The sequence below is a fragment of the Thalassophryne amazonica genome, chromosome 4 (genome assembly GCF_902500255.1).
Source record: "Thalassophryne amazonica chromosome 4, fThaAma1.1, whole genome shotgun sequence".
Classification (NCBI taxonomy): domain Eukaryota; kingdom Metazoa; phylum Chordata; class Actinopteri; order Batrachoidiformes; family Batrachoididae; genus Thalassophryne; species Thalassophryne amazonica.
In genome coordinates, this window is record NC_047106.1 from 27,034,358 (window position 1) to 27,046,889 (window position 12,532).

Below are 12,532 nucleotides of genomic sequence, written 5' to 3' on the forward strand. Positions count from 1 at the left end.
AAGTTCTCTGTTTTGTTCTGTCAGGGACTCACTGATGTAGATATTATTCAAAGCACCACCAAAATTAAGGAGATCTTACATTGTGAAGTTACCTAGCCTCCCTCTTGCTCAGTATATTTTATCCTGCACATCTTGACAAACAAATTTAACAATGATTACCTGTGGATTTTTCGCAATTAAGGATTTAGGTCGAATACAATAACACGTAGCTATATCCGCCACCAAAATCTCAACGCCAACTAAAGTGGCTACCTGACAAACAATTTCTAAAGTATTTTCTTACCTGCTCTAATGTACAGGAATGCCTCAAAACTTGAACTTCTTCAAAACTTCTGCCATATTGTTCAAGGTCATTCAGCTTTCCCAAGATTGTTTTAACTTCAGCTATTAAGCTGTTGAATTCCGATTTCAGATTGTTGTTTTCTAAGGCTAACTTCTTGATTTTTGTTTCCTGCAGAGCAGAGGCTTTGTCAAGATTGTCATACTTTTCACTCAGAAATTCAAGTGAGTTCATAACTGGTGCCAGTTTTTTTGTCCAAGACTTCTTCCATACCCTTCCTTGTTAAATACATGATTAAAATCAGTTAATGAATACTTGTAAGTACAAAATGAAAACTGTTCAGTTAACAAAGGAAATTTGGAAGATAGTCTGTTCGATCATAGAGAACAGTTCCACTTTGTGTAGAAAATTCAAGTGAATTAAAATACAGTAAAACTTGACTAAACAGTCATTGTATAAACCGGATATTCGTGCTCGTTGGACAAAAGCAAAAGTCTCAATGCTTTTGTGTGGTTTTCTGTGTAATAATCATCATATATAACGGATTTTGTATAAATGGATTTTCGCTCACATCGGACAAAACGTTCCGCCCATCACTATTACCCTTAAAAACCCCTCTCATGTACCGGACAGAGCAGTCACAGAGGTATGAAATGCAGTTCAGCCCTGACACTCACCAATTCGAGGAAAGTGGAACCACATTTCTGTGATTAAAAGATGGCCGTTTAGTTTCTTCAAACCGTGTTCAGACATGGACCTAAACGAGGCAGGGCGCAATTCAAGGCCAGTGATTTTTTTACAAAATGCTGTTTGCCTGCACTGTAATATGGTGTTAAGTTTCACACATATCCTTGGATGAGAGGAAACAAAGAGTTTTAGATCACAGCCCTCTGCGTTGCTGCGAACCCTCCCCGCAGTCTGACATGTACCTGCTAAATGACACCGCAAGGGCTGTGATTTCACTTTTCTGCTTTCACTCCTTCCTCTTCCATCATAGTGCACATACTGATTTCATTTTAATCACGGATCAAATGCGTGTGGCAGAAAAGTCTGCAAATATGACCAACTTCACAACACGGAGTCAGAAAAAGACGCTCAAATGAGCCGCAATTCATGGATGAAATTGTATGTACCTTACCACTGGTTTATAGGTTGATGATTGTATAAAAAGGTGGAGCTCGTTAAGGGACAAATTAATCCAGAAAAAGCTGCTGTTCCTGTGGCAAATTGCAATAAGAATCAGCGGAGAACTTTAAAGGGTAATGTGCACATCAATGTCATTGCATGGCCACAAAGCTGGAGAAGCATAAATCAAGCTTTAAGATTTTAAGGTACCACTCTGCAGTGAACTTAAGAGTGACTCATCCAGATGGAATCTTTTCAGTGCACATAATGTCCAAGTGCCGGACATTAAGGCAGGCATTTATTTTTTTTCAAATTAAGTTTTGACCTGGCCATTAAATGAGACAGGTCCTGATTCAGGATTCCCTGTAGATCCTTTGGCACCTGCTGACTGTAACTAATCTGTTACATACACATAATGGATTTTGCCCATTTTATACAAATAACAGATTTTGTCCTTTTTAAACATATAATGGATTTTAATTATAATAGACAAAATTCACTGGTCCACCTGAATCCATTATATGTGAGTTTAACTGTATATTATATATGAGTAGGGGTGTAACGATACACAAAAATCATGGTTCGGTACGTACCTCGGTTCTGAGGTCACAATTCGATTCATTTTCGCTACAGTATGGGAACAAAATGCAAAACCAAAATTTGCTTGTTGTTTAAACCAACAATTTGCAAACCAGCAAAGTGCTGCCTGGTAATAAGTTAAATAAAATGTTCTCAAAGGGATTTTTTTAAAGAGAATTAATGATAAAGAATCCCTTTACTTTTGTACAATTTATTTAATTTTCTGTCTCTTTCTATTAACTGTTCATTTAATGTTTATTAAAATATCATTTTAAACAAAGTTTTGAAAAGTTTTTGTGGGAGACCAAAAAAGTGAGTAAAACCACCTTAAAAATATTTAGAACCACAAATAAACTTGATTTGTGGTTTGTTTATTTATTTTGCCATTAAAATTGGCTATCACTTATTACAATAAAATAACTTCTCAAGGCCAGGGCTTCTCAAAGTCTGGGGACTATTTAATCACAGCGCAGCAAACGAGGTCAGTAGGTTGAGCGAGTCCGAGTGAGGAGGATTGTGGATATCCCTCCGCTCAGCGCTTTCAGGCTGCTGCAGTCAGCGCTGCAGAGGAGGGGGAGACCCGCTGCCACTCGGTGACAACAGAGACTTTTACTTTCAGTCGCCAAACATCAGAAAAGTCTCTGGTAATGCCAGGAAAAGTAGCTAGATTTGTCGCTAGTCGCTTTTGAGAAAATAATTCATCAGGAGGGTTTGGAAAGTCGCCAGATTTAGCGAGAAAGTCGGCAAGCTGGCAACACTGAATGTAAATACATGCATCAAAAACTCACCCGTGCACAGCCCTGTAACAACCTGAATGTCCCGTACCGAAACGGTTCAATACAAATACATGTACCGTTACACCCTTATCAATGAGTGTAGCAGACTGATGACTAATGATGAGTTATGCTGACATTAATTGAAGGGTTGAAGGGACATTAAATGTTATTGACTGCTAGTGCACAGATATGTGCACTCTGAATGACATCATGATATCTTTACTATTTCCACATGAACTGGATTAAGTCAAAATCTGCTTTATCTCAGGTTCTGCAGTATGTTCCCCCAAGAGGAGACACCACCTTAGAGGATCATACATATAGATCTTTTAACATTTTAGTTTATGGGACCTTTAATATCTACACAGTGGTATTACCACAGCTAACACCATCAGTCACACCAGTGAATGCCACAGGAGATTTTAAACAACAGAGTTTGTGGATCTGTTTAACAGCATAACAGATTGATGTCTCATTAGAAAGACTGAGTGTTCAGTATTACAGTATCACAGGACATAATAGAGGCTGGGAGGGTAATGGGACACAGCGCAATCATCATGTTGATCATATTTTGAAGTCATCTCCTTTGTGCCCCAAATTCAATTATAGTGGAGAACATACTAGAAAAGACAGAATGATTGATGAAGTGAAAACTCACATGTAGTGCAATTATATACAAAATGAAAAACAATGTGGGACCATATGTACCATGTATTTTTTTTAACAACCAATTTTGACTGGGTTTACAGTTTTGAAGGATTCAAAGGCACTCTGACTTTAGACAAAGAGATCAACATCCAACTCAGAGGATATGCATGGAGCCAGAGTCAGGTTCTGAGCCTACATGGGTCATAGCAAGAGTACAGCATTGGATAGTTAGATTGTTTCTGCTCTGAGAAGCCATTTATTGCATTATGGTGGTGATCCAAAGTGGTCACAATATGTTTTCTTCAACATACTTTAAGACATCATAAAATTGTTGGAGGGGGAGGAGAGATTTTAATGGTTAGCCACTACCTTTGGCAGAGTTATCAGTTATTTGTAATGTACACTGTTCATTTGCTTCTGATTTAAAGTAAACTGATTTTGCTCACAGATTAAGGCAATGGTCAAAAAATTTAATTGTCATGTCTTCTCCAAATCAAATCAAACATTTAGATTCATCACCATGAGAAGAACAGCACCCCCTGCTGGAAAAGCAGGTGTCACACCAACTCCTGAACGCCAATGAAATGGCGAAACGAAAGACTTTGTTTAATTCCGAATGGTCGAAAGAGTATGGATTGATCTCCAAAAGCAGAAAGGACAACCTCCATGCTTATTGCACTGTGTCATAGTGATGTGGATGTAAGCAGCAGGTAAAGATAAAGGGGGGCATCGACTGACATGTTTGTACAGACAATCGGAGCAACAATCGATGCGCGAGCGCATCTTCACTTTTTTCTTTTTTCCGTGAAGCCACATCACCCCAAGATGACAAAATTTCTGCTGCAGAACTTTGGAAAGTTTATTACGCTGTCAAGCACTACCAGTCATACAGGTGTGTCGACTGGAATTAAAGTTAACCAAGACATCGATAATGACTCTTCAACAGCTAAGGTGGTAGGTAACCTGTGGAAAAACAAAGGCTAAAGCTTTATGTGAAAATGTCTTAGCACCCTACTCCATCCATGCACATGTGGACAACATCAAAGAAAATAAACTGCATTATTCACTGGCAACTGATGCATCAAACAAAGGTACAATCAAGTGTTTTCCTATAGTACCTCTTTGTTCAGTAAACCAGAGTCATGTTATGTATTGGGTTTAATGTTATTTTTGAGTTTTTATGTGGATTTTGTTCAGTCTTGCCCTCCTTTTCGTTGTTATGGAAATGGCCACCCTAACAGCACCCCCAATCAAATCCTCTTCTCACAGCCATGTTTAGATTGTGAAAAATACATATTTCTTTACGCTTCTCATTTTTACAATTTCAGAAAAAGACTTAACTCAAAATTATTCAAATAATGATATATGCTAACTAGATGCTTGATAGCTAACACCTAGCTAGCTGCTCAGACAAAGACAGACAGAGACAAACAAACAGTATTGCTAACTAGCTAGGTAAAGATCTTAACTTTTGCATGGAGTCAAGGAAACTTGCTGTTTTTGGTTCCTGTCAAACCAAATGAAAAAATTATGAGACAAAAATAGCACTGTGTTTTTGTTTGTACACCTTTCTATGTAGATCTGAAAACAGTGATCTTCAGCAAGTCAACCTGCTCCAACTAATGAGGGGAATTGGAGAAGTAAAATGTCAAACAGTTGTATGATTTAAGTGGGACTGAATGGGAGAGCAGTGACACTGTTGAGGCATTTCATCATTTTCACTCACAAGTTGGATTTCACTCTCATACACACCACACGTAGCTGCTAATAAGCATCACTCTTCCAAACTGTGATTCTGGCTGCATCAAGTGCCGGCTGCCAAACGGGAGCCAGAAACTACAAGCTATTTTTTGTTTGTTTTTGTTTTTTGCATACACTCACCTCCTTCTCACCGCAGATATTACTGATGATGGAGTTCGAGGCCGGACTGGCAGAGGGGCCGAGGACTGCCACCACGCCTTTAGACATAATCTGGCACACTAAGAGAGAGAGAGAGAGATCAAGGAGAAGGAAAGCAGAAATAAGTGTCTTATTTCCTGAAAAATCTGATGGCCATTTTATTTTCATGTCCCTCTGCAGCCAGATCTTAAGGAATGACCACGCTGATTATCTCAAACCTTTGAATAGATAGCAACCTGAACCAGCACATTCAAGGTCTGAAAGGAACCTGAAACTACATGTTGTGGTGAAATGAGCAAAAGGCCAATTTCATTTGTCCATTTGTTCTGCCTATGACAGTTTAATAGCATGAGGAACAAAGTGATAATCAGATTTCTACATAGAAACGAGATGTTCAAAGCCTGAAAGCTCAAAGCGGTGCCTCAGAGGCCAACAATCCAGCCCAGTAGCAGCATCGCAGATCCATTTGGGGCCGCGGTTCCTCACAGGTCAGCAACCCAGCCCCGCAGCAGCGTCGGAGGCCCAACCCAGCCCCGTGGCAGCGTCGAAGATCCATCCGGGCCCGCGGTTCCTTGGAGGCCGGCAATCCTGCTCAGCGGCAGCGTTGGAGGCCCAAATCCAGCCAAGCGGCTGTGTTGGAGGCCCAAATCCAGCCCCACGGCAACGTCGATGGCCCAACCCAACCCTGCGGCAGCGTCAAAGAACCATCCGGGCCCGCGGTTCCTCGGAGGCCAGCAATGCTGCCCAGCAGCAGTGTTGGAGGTACAAATTCAGCCCTGCGGCAGTGTTGGAAACCCAACCAGGCCCGTGGCTCCTCAAAGGCTGACAACCAAGGCCCGAGGCAGCGTCTGACTCCGCCAAACAGGTCCACGGTAACAGCAGCTGCAACATCCTGGACCACGGCTTCTGTATTGGTTGTCTGGATCTGTAGTATTGTGATTTATTTTTAATCAAGACCTACTACGTCCCATAAGCAGTATGGCCTTAAAAATCCTTCAAAAAGACATGGAGGAATTACAGGAGTCCATGAACATGTTGACCACGGAAATGGCTTCTTTAAACAAAGCAAAACCACATCATTACAGACCTGCTGGGAGAAATCAGTTAAAACATCAGAACTCTGAACAAGAAAAATGTTATTTCTGGAAAATCGGGTGTCTCACTTGGAGCAGTATCGACGTATGAACAATGTCATCATCTCTGGACTAAAAATTAAACCAATGAACTTTGCACAGGCTGTAACGGGAGTTAGTTCTGAGGACGGTGGACATGAGGAAACCATGGAGGAACGGGTGACTGCATTCCTCCATAGTAAACATATTGACATTAACAAAGAAAATATTGAAGCATGGCACACTGTGCCGACTCAGGATAACATATCCACTCCAGTTTTCATCATCCGCTTTGCAACCAGAAGGCACAAAATTTAATTACTTAAACAGGGAAGGAGGTTGAAGGCACTAACACTTATATAAATGAGCATCTTAACAAAAATAATGCGGGTATCACCAGGAAAGCTAGGCTACTTAGAAAACAGGGCAAAATTCATACAGTCTGGGTCACAAATTGTAAGGTTTTCAACAAACTAAGGGATGAAAATGAAAATGCCAGAGGACTGTGCATCAGGAATTTGAGTCAGAACATTTTGAGTAAGGATGTTTCATCCCTTAAGGGACAAATCTTGAGAAATTCTGCGCCATGTTCAGGTTCAACATCATGAAGTTCGACTTAGCTGCATTTTTGGATCATGCATTACAATTGTTTTGGTATAATAACTTCTTCTTTGTCTTTCGGCTGTTCCCGTTAGGGGTCGCCACAGCAGATCAATTGTTTCATCTCACCCTCTCCTCTGTATCTTCCTCTGTCACACCAACCACCTGCATATCCTCCCTCAGCACATCCACCTAGTTTTCTTCTTCTCCCGATGTTTGTGGAAATGTTCTCCTCCTCCTCTTCGTCGTCTTCGTCCAGCAGTAGCCCAATTTCTACCAGCACCCTGTTGGGCAACAGCACCGGTGGCGGCGTTGTTAACCCGGGCCGTGACCAATTCAGTATGGAAATTCAATTCTTAGTCTGCATAGTTAGGTTGGCTTGTTTTACGCTGGATGCCCTTCCTGATGCAACCCTCCTTATTTATCTGGGCTTGGGACCGGCACTCAGAATGTACTGGCTGCACACCCCATGTGGCTGAGTTGTTGACTGAGTTTTCAAAATTTATTCCTGCACAGGAGCTCAATTTAAAAATCTTTGATGACACCGAACACAGATTTCATAACACTGAAAATAATACTGACCCGGACTGTTTCTTTTTTAAAAATAGAAATCACCCCTGCAATTATTTTATTAAGGAACAACTTAAGCAACATTTTTTCAAAAAAGGTGCATTTTCTATTATGCATTTTAATAGCACAAGCCTTCCTATGAATTTTACCAGGACTGTTTGAAAATTGCAAATACATGGTTAAAATAAGAGACATGGTTAAAATAAGAGTATGTTTATTCTGTCCAACTTGAGGGTTATGTTTTGTTTCTTTTTTTGTTTTGTTTTGTTTCTTTTTTTTTTTTTGCCAGAAATAGGGCAAGCAAACGAGGTTAGTGGTGTGACTATTTGTGTCAGATCTAACCATTACTGTGAAATTGTTCCAAATATGTCATTTTCTTTGGATGGTGTTGTTGAATGTGTTACTTATTTGTGAAAAATCAAAAAACATAATTATAAGTTGTATTTACAGAGCTCCCGGGTCGAATATAGACATTTTTGTAGAAAAAAAAGACTGAAAAGTACAATTCAATTAAAAAGAACAAGCTTTTATTTGTTTGTGGAGACATTAACACAGATTTTCTAAATCCTCATGGCCTCATGCATACGAGGTCTGTGAGAAAAGTATCGTACCTTTTTATTTTTTTCAAAAACTATATGGATTTGATTCATATGTTTTTACGTCAGCCAAGCTTGAACCTTCGTGCGCATGCGTGAGTTTTTCAACGCCTGTTGGTTGCGTCATTCACCTGTGGGCTGGCTTTGAGTGAGCACTGGTCCACCCCTCTCATTGTTGTTTCATTGCGAGGAAATGGCGGAATGATTTGGGCTTTTTTTCCATCAGAATTTTTTCAGAAACTGTTAGAGACAGGCAGCTGGAAACCATTCGAAAAATGTATCTGGCTTTCGGTGAAAATTTTACGGGCTTCACAGAGAATAAGGAGTGTTACTACAGCTTTAAGGACAGGCCACAATGGCGCTCGGTGCGCCGCGCTCCGAGCGCCATTGAGAGGCAGAAACCACCACATCATTTCTAAATGAATGGCTGTGTGGAGCCGGGACCGTCAAGTGCAATTTATGTGGTTATCACAAGAGCTGGACATCAGCCATTTTCCGGCAGATTTCACTTTTAACAAGAGATTTAGTCATGGAAAGCTGCGCGGAGGCTTCGCACGTCACGACCGATTCGCTGATGAAGCGAGACAAAGGAACACCTCCATTTCGGAGTGTTAAAGGACAAGTTGGGACATGCCTATCTTGGCTTTCAGTGCTTACCAGTTGAGTAAGTATAAGAGAAATTGTGGAGAGCTTGTCATGTCCTGCCCACAGGCGATTGACGCAACCGACAGGCGTGGAAAAACTCACGCATGCGCACGAAGGTTCAAGCTTGGCTGACGTAAAAACATGAATCAAATCCATATAGTTTTTGAAAAAAATAAAAAGGTCCGTTACTTTTCTCACAGACCTCGTATAGTGGAATTCCTAGATTCTGTGTTCTGTATGGGATTATATCCAGCAATAACACACCCAACTAGGATTACTATGAACACATCAATACTCATTGACAATATATTAACAAACGTTATTTTAGGGAATTTAACGGGTGGATTACTTATCAATGACACCAGTGATCACCTGCCGGGCTTTGTTGTTTACAGTTCTTTAGCTGACAAAGTTGATCATATTGACACTCCAAATTTCAAAAGAAAAATAACGAAGGAATCTATGGTCAATCTTAGAATGGATTTATCACACACATTGATTTTGTGGAACATATCACAAATGCAATTGAAAACAATTCAACGTAGGCCAGTCCAGTACACACAATTTTTTCCGATGAAGTCATGCTGTTGTAACACGTGCAGAATGTGGCTTGGCATTGTCTTGCTGAAATAAGCAGGGACGTCCATGAAAAAGATGTTGCTTGGATGGCAGTATGTGTTGCTCCAAAACCTGGATGTACCTTTCAGCATTGATGGTGCCATCACAGATGTGTAAGTTGCCCATGCCATGGGCACTAACACACCCCCATACCATCACAGATGCTGGCTTTTGAACTTTGCACTGGTAACAATCTGGATGGTCTTTTTCTTCTTTTGTCCAGAGGACATGACAACTCAGCCAGATGGGGTGTGCAGCCAGTACATTCTGAGTGCCGGTCCGAAGCCCGGATAAATGAGGAGGGTTGCGTCAGGAAGGGCATCTGGCATAAAACAAGCCAACCCAACTATGCAGACTAAGAATCGAATTTCCATACTGGGTTGGTCGCGGCCCGGGTTAACAACGTCCGCCACCGGTGCTGTTGCCCAACAGGGTGCCGGTGGGCTACTGCTGGGCGAAGATGATGAAGATACAGAGGACAGGGTGAGATGGAAACAATCTGCTGTGGCAACCCCGAACGGGGACAGCCGAGGTCCAGAGGACACGACGCCCATGATTTCCAAAAACAATTTGAAATGTGGACTCATCAGACCACAGCACACTTTTCCACTTTGCATCTGTCCATTTCAAATGAACTCGGGCCCAGAGAAGACAGCAGCGTTTCTGGATGCTGCTGATGTATGGCTTTCGCTTTGCATGGTAGAGTTTTAACTTGCACTTCTAGATGTAGTGACGAACTGTGCTAACTGACAATGGTTTTCTGAAGTATTCCTGAGCCCACGCAGTAAGATCCTTTACACAATGGTGTCGGTTTTTAATGCAGTGCCACCTGAGGGATCGAAGGTCACGGGCATTCACAGTTGGTTTTCGGCCTTGCTGCTTACATGTAGAAAGTTCTCCAGATTCTCTGAATCTTCTGATTATATTATGGACTGTAGATGATGAAATCCCTAAATTCCTTGCAATTGAACGTTGAGAAACCATGTTCTTAAACTGTTGGACTATTTTTTTACGCAGTTGTTTTCAAAGTGGTGATCCTCGCCCCATTTTTGCTTGTGAACGGCTGAGCCTTTTGGGGATGCTCCTTTTATACCCAGTCATGACACTCACAATTAAATACATTCATTCATTCATTCAAATGTGGTTTGAAAATGACAAGGTTAGTCTAATTTATCGATAAATCCTGTTTTCTGCAAACATGTGAGCTACATTAAAAATTAATTTTGGCTTCTTCCTTTATAATTTTGGTCACCACAGTGGACCCACATGGTGATTTGGCACACATTTTATGCCAGATTCCCTTCCTAATGTAACGCCATGTCATATTGCGTATGGGCATGGGTAGTCTGTTTTGGAAGCAAGTGCAGGAGCCACACTCTTATCAGTTAATGACTTTATTAAACAGTGTAATTTGATTTTATTGAGCAGTGTAATACAACACATCAGGTGTAAGTGGTGATGAGCTCCACATACAATAGCCACACCTGATCCTCCAAAAACCCCTTCACTTGCAGTATAGCTACTTTCCACTTCACCCTGGTGACAAAATAGGTATCTAATACTGAAAAAGAGAAATGACCAACTTACAAAAGTGCTTGAATTGGTCACACTCAAAATAAGGAGGATGATTCAAATTGAACGTGAGTAATATTTATGACAAATTGGTAATCTGGGGAAATTTAATTCATTTGAGTTTTACAAATGTAAGTAATTTCTTTTGGATTCTTCTTTTTTTCCTGTCGAAACAATCAAGTTGGGATGAGGGTTAAATTGTGAGTGAATATGTGATTTAAACTATGTTTTAATGTCCAGAATTGTGTTCCACCCCTTGTCCCATTTATTAAATGTTGTTTCTTTTTGATAATTTCACATTTATTTTATACTTTTGCCGATTTTTGAGTTTTCCTTTTGTTTAAAGTTCAGGTTTTTGAGCATCTTCTTTAAGATTTAAGTGATACTCACCCTAGGTTCCTTGTAGTTTGATGTTTCACTTTGTTCCTCACAGCTGTTCCACATCACAATCATCACACCTATCTCTCATCTCCACAATACATGTTACTACAGTGAGGAAAATAAGTATTTGAACACCCTGCGGTTTTGCAAGTTCTCCCACTTAGAAATCATGGAGGGGTCTGAAATTTTCATCTTAGGTGCATGTCCACTGTGAGAGGCATAATCTAAAAAAAATAAATAAATAAAAAAAAAATCTGGAAATCACAATGTATGATTTTTTAAAAATAATTTAATTGTATGTTACTGCTGCAAATAAGTATTTGAACACCTACCAACCAGCAAGAATTCTGGCTCACACAGACCTGTTAATTTTTCTTTAAGAAGCCCTCTTATTCTGCATTCTTTACCTGTATTAATTGCACCTGTTTGAACTTGTTACCTGTATAAAAGACACCTGTTCACACACTCAATCAATCACACTCCAACTTGTCCACCATAGCCAAGACCAAAGAGCTGTCTAAGGACACCAGGGACAAAACTGTAGACCTGCACAAGGCTGGGATGGACTACAGAACAACAGGCAAGCAGCTTGGTAGAAGACAACAACTGTTATGATTATTTATTAGAAAGTGGAAGAAACACAAGATGACTGTTAATCTCCCTCGGTCTGGGATTCCATGCAAGATCTCACTTTGTGGGGTAAGGATGATTCTGAGACAGCTCAGAACTACACAGGAGGACCTGGTCAATGACCTGAAGAGAGCTGGGACCACAGTCACAAAGATTACATTAGTAACACATGATGCTGTCATGGTTTAAAATCCTGCAGGGCAGCTAGGTCCCCCCGCTCAAGCCAGCACATGTCCAGGTCCATTTGAAGTTCACCAGTGACCATCTGAATGATCCAGAGGAGGCATGGGAGAAGGTCATGTGGTCAGATGAGACCAGAATAGAGCTTTTTGGAATCAACTCCACTTCTCATGTTTAGAGGATGAGAACAACCCCAAGAAAACCATCCCAACCATGAAGCATGGGGGTGGAAACATCATACTCTGGGGGTGCTCTTCTGCAAAGGGGACAGGACGACTGCACCGTACTGAAGGAAGGACAGATAGGGTCATGTATTGTGAG

At 40.8% G+C, this 12,532-nt stretch overlaps 1 protein-coding gene across 1 annotated transcript in view; it reads right to left on the bottom strand.

Moving 5' to 3' along the window:
• Nucleotides 1-12,532, bottom strand: part of grik4 (glutamate receptor, ionotropic, kainate 4) — a 1,339,327-nt gene that overhangs the window by 734,319 nt on the left and 592,476 nt on the right. The window contains exon 4 of the mRNA XM_034169301.1: nt 5,290-5,387. Within this exon, the coding sequence (XP_034025192.1) occupies nt 5,290-5,387 (98 nt within the window). The remainder of the gene's footprint in view (nt 1-5,289; nt 5,388-12,532) is intronic.